Here is a 20,529-nt window from a genome sequence, read left to right as displayed (position 1 = left end):
CCTTCCAGATCTATGAAGACTCCATCGTCCTACAGTCGGTCTTCACCAGTGTGCGGCAGAAAATTGAGAAAGAGGATGACAGTGAGGGCGAGGAGAGCGAAGAAGAGGAGGAGGGCGAGGAGGAAGGCTCTGAGTCTGAGTGTGAGTCCCAACTATGGGTGGTTGGGCAGACCAACCTCACAGCCAGGCAGCTCCCAGCCACCCCGACTCGGCTTGCCATGCTCTCCCAAGCTCATGTGTGTCTTTTTCCCCCACTCTCTGGTCCCCACCCCAGCCCGCTCGGTCAAAGTGAAGATCAAGCTCGGCCGGAAAGAGAAGGCACAGGACCGGCTGAAGGGGAGCCGGCGGCGGCCGAGCCGTGGTTCACGAGCCAAGCCGGTGGTGAGCGATGATGACAGTGAGGAGGAGCAGGAGGAGGTGAGCACCCAGGGCCCTGGTGCAGGCAGGAGCAGGTAGCCAGTGGCATTTGGGTCTTTGGAGGTCTGTCCCCCTTGCCAGGTCTTAGATCTTCTGTCACAGCGTTGGGAGGGTAAATGCTCTAACACCCCACTCCACAGAGGGGGAAATTGAGGCTCAGGGTGGAACATGCCACATAACTCAAGACCAAGTCTGTGTGACCCTAATGGAACTAGTGCTTCTACTGTTGGTGGGCAGAGCTGGCTTTCCATAACACCAGGGCCACCATGCAGAGGCCAGTAGGGCTGGGTCTGTATTGAGGGTGGGGTCAGGAGGCACTGGGATGGAAGATGCTACCAGACAGTCCCCCATGTGTCTTCCCTGAGCAGACACAGCACCCTGTGTAGCTGAGGCTCTCATGATGCCTTCACCCTGTGTGACACATGTGGTTCACCAACCCCCCAGGCCTCTGCTCATGGCTCTGCTCTGACCTCTGTAGGAGGATTTCCAAACAGTGGTAGTAGATAAAAACAGAAACAAAAATCCCATGCTCTGAAATCAAAAACGGTGTGGAGCAGGTCCCGTGAACGGTGCCATGAGTGGAATCTGGGTGTTGCGTCTCCCCTGGAGCGGGCTGCACTCCCTGCACACCAGCGGGGAGCTGCATGAGCAGCAAGCCCACGGTTGGCAGTGGTGTGGGCGGGGATGGGGGTTAGAGCAGACCCACTTGCTGGATTTTATTAAGCTTTGCCCTCTGGCTGGGGCCTGGGTGCTCGGCCCTTCCCTACTGTGGGACCTGGGCATTTCACTACTTCAGAGTCTCAGTTTCCACTTCTAGAAATCAGGGAGGCCCAGGAGATTTCCTGGGGCCTGCCTCCCAGCAAAACTCATTGAGTGCTATTTCATCATTGCTGTTTTTCTCATACTGCCATTTGCAATAAGAACAAAATCCACTACCTCGAAACAAACCTGACTGTAGACCCTGATGAGGACATTACTGATGTCCTGACTACAGAGAGGTGGCCTGTGTTTCTGGAGAGTCGAGTCTGGGCTGTTCCATATTTATACGGCAGAGAAGATGTAGGACTGTTTGTGTCTGGCCCTGTCCTGGCATCAGTAGCATTTGCCCAGTCCAGATTCAGCAGAGCATTTTGTGGCCCTTACCAAGTTATTTAAAATACTTGTACAGAGGAACAGATGTTTTACAAAGGAATAACGAAGGTGGTATTGAAGCCACAGGTCAGGGGCACAAGGACAGGTGTGCAGTGGTGGGAGGAAGCAGAGAGGGCCCAACGAGTCTCCCAGACAAGGAAGAGTCAGTGTGGGCACCAGAGGCCAGTCCTCAGTAGAAAAAAAGACGTTGGGGGTTTGGCTATGACACCAGGGGTGAAGCCAAAGGCTGCTCTACCGTCAGCCTCAAGGTGCCCCTCTGCCACCTGCTCACACCTGGCAGAAGCAGCTCAGTTAAACATACTTAGTGCCCAGGTAGGCATCAGTGAGGTGCCCTTGACGGTGGGGCTGATCATGCTCTCTCCTCCTTTCCCCCTCCAGGACCGCTCAGGAAGTGGCAGCGAGGAAGACTGAGTCCCAACATTCCAGAGTCTCGACCCCGGGCCCCTGGTTCCAGAGCCGAGGCGGCGTAGCCCTTAGCAGTAACGGGTAGCAGGAGATGTAGTTTCAGACTTGGGGTAAACTGTATAAACGAAAATCTTCCATATTTATACGGCAGAGAAGATGTAGGACTGTTTGTGTCTGGCCCTGTCCTGGCATCAGTAGCGTTTGTAACAGCATTAACTGTTGAAAACAAGAATTATATGACTCGGGGAACACGCGACACCTGCTTGTCTTTCCTTTCCCGGCAGTACTGTTGCGGCCGCAGTTGGGAGTCACTGTAGTTTCAGCCGTGGATGCACGTGTGTAGCCGTCCACCCCTCGTACTGTATTTTATGGGACAGGTCAGACTCGCCGGGGCCGGGGTCCGCAGGCCCAGCGGGGGTATGTCAGTGTCACTGGATGTCAAACAGTAATAAATTAAACAGACAACAAAACTCATGGCCTTGCCTTCTCGTGGACTCATTCCTATCTCCCTACTAGGTTGCGAAGGCCTTGGGGGCCCAGTCCTCCTCCCGTCACCATGTCCCATGGTGTCCATTTCACAGGGGAGGACACTGAGGCCCAGGCAGAGGGAAATGACTGGCCCAGTCCTCACACCAGCGCAGACTCTTGGCCCTGCCAGGTGCCACTGCCATCCTCCACCGTCGGAGCAAGCAACTGAGTCCCTTCCCTGCCTGCAGCTGAGGTGGGGGCGCAGAGACAGTCACATAAACAGGCAGGTGCTACACAGAGGTCAGTATCGTGGCCTGGGAAGCCCAGGGCACTAGGAGCCCAGATGATCAAAGGGAGCTTCCAAGTCCAGAACGTACATTGAGTTCTTCTCTATAATCCAGGTCTGTTCATTAAGCTCTTTTCTTCATGACTTCCCTTTAATTCTCCAAACACTGTTCCCTTTAGTTCTTCCAACATACGTATAACAGCTGCTTTGAAGTCCAACATCTGGACCCTCTCAGAGAAAGAATCTGTTGACTACTTTTTCCCTCAATGTCAGTCACATTTGTTTCTTGGCATGCCTTGCAATATTATGTTGTTGTTCAAAACGGACATTTTAAATAATAGATTGTAGCAACTCGGAATTCTGAGTCTGCCCTTCCCTCTCACCCTCCCTCTTCCCTCTCACCCCTACCTCCACCACAGGGAGCTTAGTTGGTAATCACTATGCTTTCTTTTTTTAAGAGTTGCTGCTTGGGACGCCTGGGTGGCTCAGTGGTTGACCATGTGCCTTTGGCTCAGGGTGTGACCCTGGAGTCCCAGGATCGAGTCCTGCATCAAGCTCCCTGCATGGAGTCTGCTTCTCCCTCTGCCTGTGTCTGGCTCTCTCTCTCTCCCTCTCTCTCATGAATAGGTAAATAAAATCTTTAAAAAAAATAAAATAAGAGTTGCTTCTCTAACTGTAGGGTGGGTCTTTCCCCCACAGCATGTAGCTGCTGATGTCTCTGCTCAGGTTTGGGTGTTTTTGTTTTTTTGTTTTTTAATTTTATTTATCCATTCATGAGAGACACAGAGGGGTAGAGACATAGGCAGAGAAAGAAGCAGGCTCTGTGTGGGGAGCCTGATGAGGAACTTGATCCCGGGACCCCAAGATCATGACCCTAGCCAGAGGCAGTTTTTTATGGGACAACGTGTGCGTTGGGAGAGGTGTGCGTGGGAGAGGTGGGGTGAGCCCCGGCGACCTACGGTTCCATGCACCCAGCTCAAGGGGAGGCCATGCACGTGTGCTGAGAAAAATGTAAGCGAGAGGGACAGGAAGCCAAGGCAGAGCCAGCCTGCAAGCTGCCTGAGCACGGGGCCACTGGCATGCAGCCTCAGTGAGTCAGGTGTTTGAGCACAACTGCTGAGCCCTCGCTGGCTGAGCTGGAAGTGAGGACGACACCTGAGTGACTCCGAGAGGAAGACAGCCTAAAAACAAAACTCAAACCTGAGCAGAAGGGCACCTGGGTGGCTCAGTGGTTGAGCATCTGCCTTTGGTTCAGGACATGAATCCTGAGGTCCTGGGATCGAGTCCCGCATCAGGCTTCCCTGAGTGAGCCTGCTTCTTCCTCTGCCTATGTCTCTGCCTCTCTCTGTGTGTCTCTCATGAACAGATAAATAAAATGTTTTTTAAAAAAATAAAGAGGAAAGGGGGGAGGGAAAGGCCACACCACCCCTTGGAGACCCAGTCTGGAAACTGACTTATCACTCTCAGTGCCCCTTGGCCATGACATAGTCAAATGGCCACACATAGCTGCACTGGAAGCCCAGACATGCAGCCCTGCTTCTGGACACACAGCTTGCTCACCACCTGCTTGATGGTGGTTCTCCCCAGTTTTCAGATGAGAAAACTAGCACAGAGAGGGAAGTTTCTTTTTTTTTTTTTTTTTTTTTTTTTTATTTATGATAGTCACACACACAGAGAGAAAGAGAGAGGCAGAGACACAGGCAGAGGGAGAAGCAGGCTCCATGCACCGGGAGCCCGACGTGGGATTCGATCCTGGGTCTCCAGGATTGCGCCCCAGGCCAAAGGCAGGCGCCAAACCACTGCGCCACCCAGGGATCCCGAGAGGGAAGTTTCTACCTGAGGCCACGCTGCCAGTCCCAGAGCCAGTGTTTGTCAAGCCATACTCCCCTTCCTTCCAAGTCAGGTGGTTGTGGGTTCCAATCCTGACCCAGCCACCTCCAGGTTGTGTGACCTTGGGCAGCTTTCTGCACCTCTCCGAGCCCACTGGGAGATGGGAAACCAACAGGTATTTGAGAAGGTTGTACTTCCTTCTTCAGGCATTTCTGTATTTTTTATGGTGACAATGAAAAGAAAGATAATTTGGGGGGTGCGCCTGGATGCCTTAGTGGTTGAGTGGCCAACTTTTAGTTCAGATCATGAGATTAACCCCTGCATTGAGGCTCAGTTGGTTGAGTGGCTGACTTGATTTCAGCTCAGGGTCAGGTGCTGAGTGCAGAGTCTACTTGAGATTCTCTCTTGCTCTTCTGCCCCTCCCCCCACTTATTCTCTCTACGCCTCTCTCTTATCTGAAATAAACAAATCTTTAAAAAAAAAAGGAAGATGATTTTTAAGCAAAAAAAAAAATGAAGGTAATCAATAGGAGCTGCTAGTTTGGCAGAGTGTCTTACACATGGTCACCCAGGGACACGTGGACTGTGATGAGGGTGAGAGGTCAGGGCTCCAGGCCTCCTGGCCTGCCTCTCCCACACTGACCTTGGCCTAAAGTCATAGAACTAGCTTGGTTCTTGTGTGGATACTGGCCACGAACCAGGCGCCTCCACCAGCCTGAAGTCCTGCTGCTGCCCCACCCCCAGCCAGCCTTTGCTCTCAGCACCCATCTATATGGACGGCCCTTTCCCCTCCATCTCTGCCCTCTTGCCAGTGCCTTCCTCCCCCATTCCTCCTAGCATTCCTAAGGGGTGGAGGACTTCATTCCCACTTTACAGGCAATACAGGTGGAGCTCAGGAAGGTGAGGCACTTGCTCAAATCCCCACAGATCTGCGCCCAGGTTTGGGAAACACAGGAGTCCTCAAGGGCTAGGACCTGCCCTGGGTCAAGAGGAAAGGCCTCCAATCTAGAAGGTTAAATGGCCCCATGACAAAGGTGGGGGCGTTGAGCAGTAGGGGAGCCGACCTCTGTGTCTCCAAGGAGGCACAAGAGGCTTTCAGCAAGACATGGTTGAGGATGTGCATGGAATGGCTTAAGGCGGGACGCCTGGGTGGCTCAGCAGTTGAGTGTCTGTCTTCAGCTCAGGGCGTGATCCCAGAGTTGCAGGATCGAGTCCATCAGACTCCCCTCGAGGAGTCTGCTTCTCTCCTATGTCTCTATGTCTCTGCCACTCTCCTAGCGCCTATGTCTCTGCTGCTCTTTCTATGTCTCTAATGAATAAATAAAATATTTTTAAGAAAGAAAAGGAATGACTTAAGGCTGGAATGTCATACGGTCTGTGTGATGGGAATCTATGTAACACCCTGATACAGCTGGGACTGTGAGGGGGCAGTCAAGAAGAGTATAGATCCAGGGTACCTGGCTGGCTCAGTTGGTGGAGCACATGGCTCTTGATCTCAGGGTCATGAGTTCAAGCCCCACTTGGGGATAGAATTTACTTTTAAAAATAAACAAAATTTAAAAAATAAAAAGAGGGACGCCCAGGTGGCTCAGTTGGTTAGACATCCACCTTCAGCTCAGGTCATGATCCTGGGGTCCCGGGATTGAGGCCCACATTGTCAGATTCACTGCTCAGTGGGGAGCCTGGTTCTCCCTCTCTCTTTGTGGGCCCCCCACCTCATGTTCTCTATCTCATCCATGCCATCTCCCTCTCTCTCAAATAAAGTATTTTTTAAAGATTAAAAAGAATAGGGATCCCTGGGTGGCACAGCGGTTTGGCGCCTGCCTTTGGCCCAGGGCGCGATCCTGGAGACCCGGGATCGAATCCCACATCGGGCTCCCGGTGCCTGGAGCCTGCTTCTCCCTCTGCCTGTGTCTCTGCCTCTCTCTCTCTCTCTCTCTCTCTGTGTGAATATCATAAATAAATTAAAAAATTTAAAAAAAAGTCTTTAAAAAAAAAGATTAAAAAGAATAAAAATAATAATAAAGTATAGACCCTTATATGTGACAGATGGCCACAACAGTATCTCCCATCCCATATTCATTTCTAGAACCTTGCAGCTCCCCTATTAGATTCCATTGGCTATGGAGTCTAATACACCTTCCCTGAACTTTGGCTTGGGACCTGCTGATACCCAGTGGAGTGCAGGGAAGGTGACCCTGTTGACTAGTGAGGATGGATCATACAAGGCACCACAGCTTTCCCCGTGCTTGCTGGAAGACTCACTCAAAGGTACCAGCTGCCCGGAGGCTGCAGTGTTGTGAGGAAGCCAACAAAAGCCCATGCTGAGAGACCACCAAGCCCACATGAGAAGAAAGAGCTCACCAGCCAACCCCCAGCTTCTAAGGCTCTAGTCCCTAGCCATGTGCACGCATCCAGCTGAGCCCTTCCCACACTCCTGGCACATTAAAACCATAAGAGAGGGGATCCCTGGGTGGCTCAGTGGTTTAGTGCCTGCCTTTGGCCCAGGACACAATCCTAGAGTCACGGGATCGAGTCCCGCATCAGGCTCCTGGCATGGAGCCGGCTTCTCCCTCCTCCTGTGTCCCTCTCTCTCTCTCTCTCTCTCTCTCTCTCTCTCTCTCTCTCTCTCTCTCTGTGTGTGTGTGTGTGTGTGTGTGTCTATCATGAATGAATGAATGAATGAATGAATAAATAAATAAATAAATAAATAAATAAATAAATAAATAAATATTAAAAAAATAAAAACCATAAGCGAGAACAAAAAATGATTGTGTTTTAAGCCACTAAGCCGTGAGGTGACTTCCTATGCAGCTACAGTAACTGGAACATCCCCAAATTTTTCAAATGACATGAGTATAAGTCACATGGAAAGATCTTTCAAGCATTGCTAAAGATAGAAAAGCAAGCTACACAATGAAGTGCCCAGTGAGGTACTATTTTGGACACACACAAGATCTGACTATTGCCTCTGGACCAGGTCACTGCCACATCAATGTTTAGAGAAAGGTCTCTCAGGGTACGCTCCTAACACACGACATTCGGAACAGCTGTTATCCCCCAGGGGCAGGGAACAAGAGGATGGAGTTGGGAGCTCCTGCAAGCTTGTGAGGCCCTGGACACCTGTCCATTTTAAGAACCATTTCTTAAATTCCTCACCAATGTTTCATTCAGCAGAAGGTTTCCAATTGATGTCATGGTCTCAAAGATCTCTCCTGCAGTGAGGCCATTCATTTCTTCTGAAGCATTGATATTTATGAGGCCCAAATCCTCACGTTCCTCCCACACTGGACTTCTCGTGTGTCCCCCTTCACAGGTGGCCTGAGTGGCCCCCAGCAGTCCAACTCAGCTGTCATCACTTACCCTGAGGCTCCACCATCCAGTCTCAGTCTGGCCCATTCTTCTTCTTCTTCTTCTTTTTTTTTTTTAATTTATTTATTCATGAGAGACAGAGAGAGAGAGAGGCAGAGACACAGGCAGAGGGAGAAGCAGGCTCCATGCAGGAAGCCTGATGTGGGACTCGATCCCAGGACCCCGGGATCACACCCTGAGCCAAAGGCAGACACTAAACCACTGTGCCACCCAGGGATCCCTCAGCCCATTCTTCTAAGTGACTCTTCAATCCCCCAGTTCTCCCTCCGCCGTGCCTCCCACCTCATCCACCCGCAGCCACCGTCCCTGGTGTGATCAGCTCCTCCCTGATTCCCCGGCTTCCACCCCCACTCCCTGCCAGGCTGTCCTTTCCGCAGGGCCAGAGGCATCTAAACCTTCAACGTCTCAGTGCATGTGAGGCTCAGATCATCTGAGCCTGGCGACTTTCCAGCCGTAATCTCTCTAAACCTAAACCACACAAGTTTTCCACCACACACTCAGGCGTTTGCCCATGTGCCTCCCTCTTCCCATAATGGTTCGTCTGCCAGATCTCCTTCCTCTGAGCCTCATCTCAAATGTTTCTTTCCTGCCCCTTCTTGCCTTCCTTGACATTCGAAGGAAGCAGGTAGGCCCTCCTTAAGAGAATCCTAAAAAATCTTTGATTCCAAAGCACATTCCTATGACGCCCATGAAGATTTGTTGAGTGACAAACAGGAGGGGATGTGATAAATAAGAATAAGTAAAAATTAAAAAAGAAATGCTAGCTTGTGGGACCTGGCTGGCTCAGCGGCTAGAGCCTGTGACTCTCAATCTCAGGGTTGTGAGTTCAAGTCCCACATTGAGCGTGGAGCCAGTTTAGGAAAAAAAAGGAAGAAATCCTAGCTTGTTTACTGAAAAACACTTTGAGAAACTAACAGAAGTTTTTGTTTTTTATCTTTAGAAGCCCCACAGAGCAACTACAAAGAAGAAATTCAAGCATGTACATGAAAATAAAGGGGTTTAATCCTATGAACCGCCAAATAATGCGAATGAAAACAGTAATGAAACACTTCATTATTATTATTTTTTTTTATTCTTAGGCTTAGCAAATTGGCAAAGATGTTTTAAATGACACATGCAGAGTTTGCAAAGTGGTGGAAAGGCAGACTGTCAAACAGCTACTACACCTGATTGTGACTTCCTAAAAAGCAGTTTGACAAGATTACTTAAAAATATGTATACCCTTGCAGCTCAGTGGGTTAAGCGTCTGACTCTTGATCTCAGCTCAGGTCTTGATCTCAGAGTGAGCTGTGAGTTTGGGCCCCATGTTGAGCTCCACACTAGACATGGAGCCTACTTATAAACACATATACACATATACATATATGTACACTTTTTTCTCAAGAATTTCTCCTAAGGAAGTCATTGGAGTCAATCAGAGAACAAGGCATCATTTCCATTATTTGAGTGGGAATGAAAGTATTCAATAAGGCAATGGCAACATGCATTAAGGTTCATCCAGAGGATACGGAACAGCCATTAAATATATCAGGGGCATGAGAAAGGGCTTATATATGGCACAAAGAGGGGGAAATGGGCTACAAATGGTATTGATCAATAAAATTTGAGTTGAGTCTATAGTCTTATTTATCGTGTTATACTAATGTACTAATGTTAATTTCCAAGTCCAATAAAGTACTATCACTATGTAAGATATGTAATATTATCTACCATTGGGAGAAGCTGAGGAAAAGGTCCATGGGACCTCTCTGTACAGTTTTTGTAACTTTTGCCAAGTCTATAATTATTTCAAAATAAGTGGTTAAAAAATTGTAGCAGGACAGTCTGCTGTAATAAACATCCTTATTGTCTAAGGGGTTTATATCAACAGAGGGTGATTTCTTTTCTGCACACACTACCAGGTTGTGTTACTCAGGGATCTAGGGATATGAAGGCTCCACCTTGACATGTGCCTCTATAGTTGGCAAGCCAGGAAAATGACACTTAGAGTATCACCTTGAAGGTGACACTTCTGCCTAATGCCTCTGGCCCAATCAAGTCTTATGGCCACTAGGAGCTTCACTTGGGGACAAAAAGAAAAATTCTTTTGGAGCCTACAACAAGTTTAGTGAGTACCACACTGTGCATAGGAAATAATCGCATTTCACAAACATTTACATTATATTTATATATCGATCGATCGGTTGATAGATAGTAGTTGACTGGAATAAATAAGTAATATATAGGGCAGCCCCGGTGGCCTAGCGGTTTGGCAGGTCCTTCAGCCTGGGTGTGATCCTGGAGACCTGGGATTGAGTCCCACATCAGGCTCACTGCATGGAGCCTGCTTCTCCCTCTACCTGTGTCTCTGCCTCTCTCCGTCTCTGTGTCTGTCATGAATAAATAAAAATAAAATCTTTAAAAATAAATAAATAAATAAATAAATAAATAAATAAATAAATAAATAAATAAAATATACTGTGATGATCTTGAGTAGATTGTGGATGTCTTCTCTACTTAGAAACGATAATTTCTACATTTTTCTAAGTTCTCTACTTTCTAAAGTTTTTGCACTTAAACCTGTGCTATAGGGATCCCTGGGTGGCTCAGCGGTTTGGCGGGTCCTTCAGCCCAGGGCGTGATCCTGGAGACCTGGGATCGAGTCCCGCGTCGGGCTCCCTGCATGGAGTCTGCTCCTCCCTCTGCCTGTGTCTTTGCCTCTCTCTCTCTCTCTCTCTGTCTATCATGAATAAATAAAATCTTTAAAAATAAATAAATAAATAAATAAATAAATAAATAAATAAATAAACCTGTGCTATAATCCAAGAAGGTGATGGAAACAGATGGAATTTAGATCAACCTCAGGGGAATAGTCTCTCTATTTTTTTTTTTAGATTTTATTTATTTATTCATGGGAGACACAGAGAGAGAGAGGCAGAGACACAGGAAGAGGGAGAAGCAGGCTCCATCAGAGAGCCCATCGTGGGACTGGATCCTGGGTCTCCAGGATCAGGCCCTGGGCTGAAGGCGTCGCTAAGCCACTGAGCTACCTGGGCTGCTCCTCAGAGGAATAGTCTTAAGCAGGAGATAATGAGGATGAGAATTTGAGGAGGTAACATCAGTGTTTTTCTAGCCCCACACATTTGTGATTTCAGCTTTAATCTCATAGACATTTGATCAAGCGGGATTCTTGTTTACAAATGACATAAACCAGCCTGGGTGGTTCCTGAATCAAAGGGGCTACAGGTACTGGATTCCTAGCCTAGCTCTGGAGTCAAAGTCCTGGATCTGAGAATATGGTTGACCGATTCCAGGTCACACATTCATGTTCTTGTGCAAGGGATGCCAGGAAAGCTGCTAGGTAGCCTTCAGAATTTCAAAAACTGGAGGTGGGAGACAGAGAGATCCACAAATATGGGAATGAGATTCAGATGCAGAATAGACAAAATAAAGTGTGGGGTGGGGATCTCATCTTGAGAAAAGGGAGATTAGCTCTACCACCAACTTGCTGTGTGACCTTGGGCAAACCCATTTCCTTCTCTGTGCCTCTGTTTCTTCATCTCTTTTTTTTTTCTCTTCATCTCTTTGTTGAAGGAGGCCTGAGTGATTTTGCTGATATTCATCTAATGAACTAGACAGTTTATATATATTTTTTTAAAGATTTTTATTTATTTATTCATGAAAGACAGAGAGAGAGAGAGAGAGAGAGGCAGAGACACAGGCAGAGGGAGATGCCGGCTCCATGCAGGGAACTCTACATGGGACTCAATCCCAGGACTCCAGGATCATGCCCTGGGCCAAAGGCACTAAACCATTGAGCCTCCCAGGGATCCCCGACAGTTTATATTTTTAAGACCTTTTCATTTATTTTTTATCTTTTTATTTTTTTTAAAGATTTTTTTTAATTTTATTTATTTATTCATGAAAGACACACAGAGAGAGAAGCAAAGACAGGCAGAGGGAGAAGCAGGCTCCATGCAGGGAGCCTGATGTGGGACTCGATCCCAGGACTCAGGATCACACCCTGGGCCAAAGATAGGTGCTAAACCACTGAGCCACCCAGGGATTTCCCCTAAGATTTTATTTATTATTTGACAATGAGAAAGAGAGAGAGAGAGCGCACACAAGCAAGTGGGGCAGCGGGCAGAGGGAGAGGGAGAAGCAGGCTCCCTGCTGAGCAGAGAACCTGACAGGAGGCTGAATCCCAGGACCCCAGGATCATGATCTGAGCTAAACACCGACGCTTAACCCACTGAGCCACCCAGGAGCCCTGTTATATACAGATTTTAAAGACTCTTAAAGAGGTGATACTTGGGGCACCTGGCTGGCTCAGTCAGTACAACACGTGACTCTTGATATCGGTGTCATGGGTTTGAGGCCCACGTTGGTTGTAGAGATTAAATAAATCTTAAAAAAATAAAGAGGTGATACTTGAGCTGACCTCTGTTGGGCTTTCTTCTCAACCATTTCTCAGTATGTGGCTTTCACCTTCATGCAGGTGAGACAGCAGCTGCACTTCTAGGCACCACTGTAAGATCCAGACAGGAGAACAAGAAGGCCCAAGGGCCACTGGCCCACAGTCAAAGGATTTCTCCTTTCAAGGATTGTTATTTTTTATGGGGGCGGAAATTTCCATCTGCTTCATCAATGAGAACTGGGTCTTAGGGCTAGCAGCAACAGCAAGGGAGTCTGGGAACATACTTTTAATTAGTCACGTGATAACCTGAAATAGGATTGGGATTCTATAAATAAAAAATAAAACAAGGGGCACCTGGGTGGCTTTGTCGGTTAAGCCTCTGACTCCTGGGTTCAGCTCAGGTCATGTTTTCGGAGTCATAAGATTGAGTCCCCATTGGGCTCAGCACTCACCGAGGTGTCTGCTTATCCCTCTCCCTCTGCTCCTCCCTCTGCTCTCTCTCTCTCTCTCTCAAATAAATAAAATCTTGTTTTAAAAATTAAAAAATAAAATTAAATGAATGAGTGGTGCCTGGGTGTCTCAGTTAGTTAAGCAACCAACTTTTGATTTGGGCTCAGGTCATGATCTTGGAGTCACGGCATTAAGTTCCAACCAGCTCTCCACTCAGGGCAGAGTCAGCTTGTCCCCCTCCCTCTGCTCCCCACCTCTCCTGCTCATGCTGTCTCTCTTTCTCAGATAAATAAATAAAATATTTAAAAAATAAAAATAAGGGACACCTGGGTGACTCAGTGGTTGAATGTCTGCCTTGGGCTCAGGTCATGATCCCAGGGTCCTGAGATCGAGTCCTTCATCAGGCTCCCCACAGGGAGCCTGCTTCTCCCTCTGCCTATGTCTCTGCTTCTCTCTGTGTGTCCCTCATGAATAAATAAATAAAATATTTAAAAAATAAAAATAAATTAAAAGAAGAGAAAATAAAAATAAAATGGATGTTAAATGGTGCAGCTGCTGGAGAAAATAATACAGAGGTTCTTCGAACAATTAAAAATAGAATTACCAACACCTGGCCAGCTGAGTCAAAGAATGTGCAAGTCTTTACCTCAGGGTTGGGAGTTTAAGCCACACGTTGGGTGTAGAGACTACTTACATAAAACTTAAAAAAAAAAAGAAAGTAAGAAAGAAAAACATTGTACTGTAGTGGCAGGCAGGTACCAGTATTCCACTGCCCTTGTAGACAGGTGGATGTCTCTTTACTGCCTGCCCACCTGCCGTGACCCAGGACCCCAAGTTATGGTCAGTTTGGCCAAGGAGGACAGAGCCTGGATCCCAGGCAGAGCATCAGGGGTGCTGAGCACCCTAACACGCAGAATGGGAAAAGGAGACATGGGTCTGTGCAGCCTCCGTAGGGATTCCAATGGGCTTTTTCGCCCCGGACTCCCATGGTCCCATGGGTTCCTGGCAGCCAGGGAGTGGGCGACCTGAAAGAGGTTGGGGTGGCCATGCCACCCTTGACTTACATCCCGAGGCCAAGGTTCACTGAGACTGACGCAAGAAGCTGAGGGAGCCAAGGTCGCACTCGTAGCTTGGAGGAGATTTTCACAATGTTAGGGGATTTTTTTTTTCCCTCTTATTTATCTATTTCCCCTCCCTCCCTTCCCTCTTTCCTTTCTATTTGATTTTTTATTTTCCTTTCTTTCTTTTTTTAGTGTTAATCATGGCAAAATACACAGATACACGTAACATAAAATTTACCATCTTAATCATTTCAAGTGCATGGTTCAGTGGCATGAAGGACATTGACATTGTTATGCAACCATTAGCACATCAACCTTCAAAACATTTCCATCTTCGCAAACTGAAAGTCTGTCCTCATTAAACACTAACTCTCCCTCCCCCTGCTACCCACCATTTTCCTTCTATCTCTATAAATCTTTTTTTTAAGGATTTAATTTATTTATTCATGAAAGACACAGACAGAGAGGCAGAGATAAAGGCAGATGAAGAAGCAGGCTCCCCATGGGGAGACCAATGCAGGGCTCGATCCCCGGACCCCGGGATCACACCCTAACCAAAGGCAGACGCTCAATCACTGAGCCACCCAGGTGCCCTGTCTCTATAAATCTGACTCCTCTAGGGACCTCCAATAAATGTAACTTGCCCTTTGATGAATGGTTTGTTTCACTTTTTTCTTTTTTATAAAGATTGTATTTATTAAAAAAAAAGATTGCATTTATTTGAGAGAAAGAGAAAGAGAATGGGGGGTGGGGAGAAGGGGAGAGAATCTCAAGCAGACTTCCCACTGAGCGTGGAGGCCAACATGGGACTCAATCTCACGACCCTGAGATCGTGACCTCAGCTGAAATCAAGAGTTGGACACTCAACCAACTGAGCCACCAGGCACCCCCTGTTTCATTTTTTTTTGTAATCACATAAGTAGTAATACATGAATACGACACATCCCTGTAGGACGTCAAACATCACAGGACACAGTGAAAGACACTTTCTCACTTGCCTCAGACTGGAACCCACGGCTGTGTGGCTCCCTGGATGTCACCACTTGCTCTGGACAGTTGGCATGCAGCCTTGACTGGAGTTCCAACCTCTACTCATTTTCACTCCAGCCCACGACTGTCAATCAGTCTTGGTTCTTCAAGAGTCATAGAAATTCACAGACGGTCTGCTCTTTTTTTTTTTTAAAAAAGATTTTATTTATTCATGAGAGACAGAGAGAGAGAGAGAGAGAGAGAGGCAGAGACACAGGCTGAGGGAGAAGCAGGCTCCATGCAGGGAGCCCGACGCGGGACTCAATGCCGGGACTCCAGGATCAGGCCCTGGGCTGAAGGCAGCGCTAAACCGCTGAGCCCCCTGGGCTGCCCAACGGTCTGCTCTTAGAGATGCGACTGACAACCTGGGCAGGCAGAAGCAAGCCCAGCTGGCCATCCAGGAGCTTGTGCCTTTGTAAACCAAGAACAGACTGCTGGTAAATGAAAGTCTTATCTTGGCCTTTGGGATCCCCGTGGCATCTCAATCCCACCTCAAGTACCTTGCACTTGCTCTTCCTTCTGCCCACATCCCCCTTTCTTCAGCCAAGCCTTACCTTAAATGCCCTCATCCTCAGAGATGCCTCCCTTCCTTCCCCAACTTAGCTCAGCCCAGTGGTGTGAGGGACACTGCTAATATTACCTATATTACTCTAGGTGGTAGTTACACAAATAAGCCCATATAAAATAAATCTCTGGTGGAACACTTGGGTGGCTCAGCTGGTTGAGCGTCTGACTCGATCTCAGCTCAGGTCTTGATCTCGGGGTTGTGAGGTTGTACTCTAAGCTCAGTGAGGAGTCTGCTTGAGATTTTCTGATTCTCTCTCTCCCTCTGCCCCTCCCCTCTATGTGCTCTGTCTCTAAAATAAGTATATAAATATTTTTATTTTTTTAAGATTTTATTTATTTATTCATGAGAGACACACAGAGAAAGAGAGAGAGAGAGAGAGAGAGAGAGAGAGAGAGGGAGAAGCAGGCTCCATGCAGGGAGCCCGACGTGGGACTCGATCCTGGGTCTCCAGGATCACACCCTGGGCTGAAGGCAGATGCTCATCTGCTGAGCCACCCAGGTGTCCCTATAAATCTTTTTAAAAAAAATCTATGGAGGATGGGATCCCTGGGTGGCACAGCGGTTTGGCGCCTGCCTTGGGCCCAGGGCGCGATCCTGGAGACCCAGGATCAAATCCCACGTCGGGCTCCTGGTGCATGGAGCCTGCTTCTCCCTCTGCCTGTGTCTCTGCCTCTCTCTCTCTGTGTGTGTGACTATCATAAATAAATAAATAAATTTTTTTTAAATAAATAAAAATAAAAATCTATAGAGGTGAGGGCAGCCCGGGTGGCTCAGTGGTTTAGCGCTGCCTTTGGCCCAGGGCGTGATCCTGGAGACCCAGGATCGAGTCCCACGTTGGGCTCCCTGCATGGAGCCTGCTTCTCCCTCTGGCTGTGTCTCTGTGTCTTTCTCTGTGTTGTCTCTCATGAATAAATAAATAAAATCTTAAAAAAAAATCTATGGAGGTGAATACATTAGGTTTGTGCATGTCTTTGCTTGTATGTTATATCTCAGTTTTAAAAAGTCACAAAAAGAGGCACTTCCCACACTAGCCATTCTTTTTTGTATTATCACGAATTTGGTTATCTAAAATCACCTTGTTGGGACACCTGAGTGGCTCAGAGGTTGAGAGTCTGCCTTTGGCTCAGGGCGTGATTCCGGAATCCCAGGATCGAGTCCTGCATCGGGCTCCCTGGATGGAGCCTGCTTCTCCCTCTGCCTGTGTCTCTGCCTCTCTGTGTGTCTTCCATAAATAAATAAATAAAATCTTAAAAAAAAATAAAATCACCTTGTTGATTTGTTTCATACTATCTCCTCCAATGGAATCTCAGCTCCTGGAGGGGTGGAATCTTTGTTTTGTTTCTGTGGTGTCCTCAGCACCTAGAACATTCCTGGGACAGAGTAGACGCACAGGAAAAGTTTAGGGACACCTAGTTGGCTCAGTGGTTGGGCATCTGCCTTTGGGTCAGGGCGGGATCCTGCAGTCCCAGGATCAAGTCCTGCAACAGGCTCCCTACATGGAGCCTGCTTCTCCCTCTGCCTGTGTCTCTGCCTCTCTGTGTCTTTCATGAATAAATAAATAAAATGAAAAAAAAAAGGAAAGGTTTATTGAATGAGGAATAAATACAAAGAAACGGAGACCCAGAAAGAAGATTTGTCCAGGGTCCCAGAATTGACGTAATTGAGATGCAGAGCTGACTTCCCACTTCTGGACAGATTTCCCATACCTCTGAAGCTTTCCAGTATCTTCCAGATCATTCCAGATATTTCAAAACCATTGCAAAAATTCTCCATCTGTGGGCAGACTGTGAGCAATGCACTTCACATGGATATATTGTCTAAACCTTGACAGGGTGCTCGCTTCCGCAGCACATGTACTAAACCATGACAGGGCAAGGACTGCTAATGATTGAATTTTTCATTCCAGGATTCATGTGGATTAGTAACTAGTGGGTGCGTCAAATACAAACTGTAACTAAGAGGTGTAATCCCCCACTCTGGCCATCTCTCCCTACTTGCACCTCAACTCTGGTCTAGGCCTCCATCCCATCCCTATCCTGTGACCTAATTAATGAGTCATCTGCCCAAATTACCACTTGGACCTGCTGCTCTCGGCCTCCCTGGCCTCAAATGCTTCTGAGTGCCCTGGAAATAGTTTCCTTCATTCGAAGGGCATGCCAAGCCCTCGGGTATCTATCCTGATTTTATTTCAGCCTTACAGCATTCCACACATGTGCCTCACCCTTCAGCCACCCTGTCTCCTGCCTCCACCGAGGTGCCTCTCCTGCTATTTTTAGTCCTTTTTCAGTGGACAGAAAGATAGAGCATGACATGCAGAGATTTCCCATATATCATTGCCTCCACCACGCACAGCCTCCCCACCGTCAACATCCCCACCAGAGGGGTGCATCTGTTACAATGGATTGACCCACGCCAACAGTCATTTTCGCTCAGAGCCCATAGTATACATTATGGTTCACTCTCCAGGTTGTACATGCTTTGAATTTGGAGGAATGTATGAGGTGTAGTTGCGGTTACAGTATAATATAGAATAGCTCCACGACACTAAAAAAACCTCTGTGCTCCGGGACACTGGGTGGCTCAGTGGTTGAGCATCCGCTTTTGGCTCAAGGAGTGATCCTGGAGTCCTGGGATCGAGTTCTGCATCAGACTCCCTGCATAGAGCCTGCTTCTCCTTCTGCCTGTGTGTCTGCCTCTCTCTCTCAGTCGTGAATAAAATCTTAAAAACAACAACAACAAAAAAAAAAAACACACAAAAAAAAACCCCTCTGTGCTCCACCTATTCATCTCCACCCCTCCCCCCAGGACACCTGGCAACCATTCATCTGTTTACCGTTTTCATAGTTTTCTCTTTTTCAGAATATCATATGCGGGGTTGGAAGTGTACAGTATGGTGCTTTTTCTTTTTTTATTTATTTATTTACTTATGTTAGTCACAGAGAGAGAGAGAGAGAGAGAGAGAGAGAGAGAGGCAGAGGGAGAAGCAGGCTCCATGCACCGGGAGCCCGACGTGGGATTCGATCCCGGGTCTCCAGGATCGCGCCCTGGACCAAAGGCAGGCGCTAAACCTCTGCGCCACCCAGGGATCCCAGTATGGTGCTTTTTCAGGCCAGCTTCTTTCACTTGTTAATTTGTGTTTATGAATCCTGCATATCTTTTCATGGTTTGATAGCTCATTCCTTCTTAGTTCGAATAGTCCATTGGCTGGATGTATCATGGTTTATTTATTCATTTACCTGCTGAAGAACATCTCGATTGTTTCCAAGTTTTGGCCATTCTGAACAAAGCTGCCATAAACATCTGCAAGCAGGTTTTTGGGGTGGGCTTAAATTCTCATCTCATTTGGGTAAGTATCAAGGAGTGTGATTGCTGGATCATATGGTAAGAGTGTGTTTACATTTGTAAGAAACTGCCAAGCTGTCTTTCAAAGTGGCTGCACCATTTTGCATTCCCACCAGCCAGTGCATGAGGGTTCCAATTTCTCCACAACCTCACCAACACTTGTGATTTTCTAGTTTTGGCTTTTTAAAATTTTTATAATAGCTGTCATGGTAGGTATAAGGTACGTAGCATCTTGTCATTTTTTTTTTTTTATGATAGTCACACACACACACAGAGAGGCAGAGACACAGGCAGAGGGAGAAGCAGGCTCCATGCACCGGGAGCCCGACGTGGGATTCGATCCCGGGTCTCCAGGATCGTGCCCTGGGCCAAAGGCAGGTGCCAAACCGCTGCGCCACCCAGGGATCCCTCTTGTTGTCATTTTGACTTGTATTTCCCTAATGTTTAGTGATGAACATCTTTTCATGCCCTTACTGGCCATTTTTATGTCTTCTTTGGAGAAATGTGTATTCAATCCTTTGCTCATTTTTTAACTTGGATTGTCTGTTTTGTTGTTGAGTTGTAGGGGTTCTTTACATATTTTGTTGGAAGCTAGACTGTTATCGGAAACAGAATATGCAATTATTTGCTCCCATTCCATATATTACCTTTTCATTTTCTTGAGAGTGTCCTCTGATGCATGATAGTTTATAAGTCTTCTGAAACCCACTTTACTTATTTTTTCTTTTATTGTCTGCGCTTTTGGTGTCACATCAAAGAAAGGATCGTCAAATCCAATGTCATGAAGTTTTATCCCTATTTTTTTCTTCTAAGAGTTTTATAGTTTTAGCTCTTCCTTTTATTTATTTTTATTTTTTTTAGCTCTTCCTTTTACATCTTCCTTTTACTTTACATGTGAACAAGTTTTCCCAACACCATTTGTTGAATAGACTGCCCTTACCTCATTGAATAGTCTTGCACCTTTGTGAAAAGTCATTCAGACCAGATATACATGGTTTATTTCTGGGCCATCTATCCAAGTCCATTGGTCTATATGTCTGTCCTTATGCCAGTAACACAGTGTTTTGGTTACTGTGGCCATAAGTTTTGAAATCAGGAAGTGGGGGGATCCCTGAGTGGCTCAGCAGTTTAGCGCCTGTCTTTGGCCCAGGGCATGATCCTGGAGTCTGGATCTAGTCCCAAATCAGGCTCCTTGCACGGAGCCTACTTCTCCTTCTGCTTCTCCCTCTGCTTCTCTGTCTCTTGTCTCTGTCTCTCTCTCTCTCTCTGTCTCTCACGAATAAATAAATAAAATCTTAAAAAAAAAAAACAACAGAAATCAGGAAGTAGAAGACCTCTGACTTTGTTCTTAAGATTTTTTTGGCTATTTAGGGTCTTTTGAAATTCTATAGGAATTTTAGGCTGAATCTTTCTACTTCTGCTAATAACCTCATAGGGAATTTGATACAGATTACATTCAATCTGTAGAATGCTTTGGGCAGTAGTGACACCTTAACACTATGTAGTCTTTCTTTTTTTTTTTTTTTTTAAGATTTTATTTATTTATTCACAAGAGGCACAGAGAAAGGCAGAGACAAAGCCAGAGGGAGAAGCAGGCTCCTTGCAGGGAGCCTGATACCGGACTTGATCCCCAGAGCCCAGGATCACACCCTGAGCCAAAGGCAGACAGATGCTCAATTGCTGAGCCAACCAGGGGTCCCAACATTATGTAGTCTTCCAATCAATGAACTCGTGATGTCTTTCCATTTATTTGT

General features: G+C 47.0%; 1 protein-coding gene across 4 annotated transcripts in view; it reads left to right on the top strand.

Annotated features, from left to right (window-relative positions):
* The window catches only part of SMARCA4 (SWI/SNF related, matrix associated, actin dependent regulator of chromatin, subfamily a, member 4), a 92,587-nt gene extending 90,139 nt beyond the window's left edge, over positions 1-2,448 (top strand). For all 4 annotated transcript variants that reach the window (XM_055343366.1, XM_055343365.1, XM_055343364.1 and 1 more), the window contains 3 exons: positions 9-141; positions 275-417; positions 1,948-2,448. In XM_055343366.1, coding sequence (XP_055199341.1) covers positions 9-141; positions 275-417; positions 1,948-1,980 — 309 coding nt within the window. In that variant the 3' untranslated portion in view covers positions 1,981-2,448. The remainder of the gene's footprint in view (positions 1-8; positions 142-274; positions 418-1,947) is intronic.
* The last annotated feature ends 18,081 nt before the right edge of the window (positions 2,449-20,529 follow it).

Source organism: Nyctereutes procyonoides, unplaced genomic scaffold (assembly GCF_905146905.1).
Source record: "Nyctereutes procyonoides isolate TBG_1078 unplaced genomic scaffold, NYPRO_anot_genome, whole genome shotgun sequence".
Taxonomy (NCBI): Eukaryota; Metazoa; Chordata; class Mammalia; order Carnivora; family Canidae; genus Nyctereutes; species Nyctereutes procyonoides.
The sequence above is the reverse complement of the archived record's forward strand: the minus strand, read 5'-3'. Positions and strand labels throughout refer to the sequence as shown.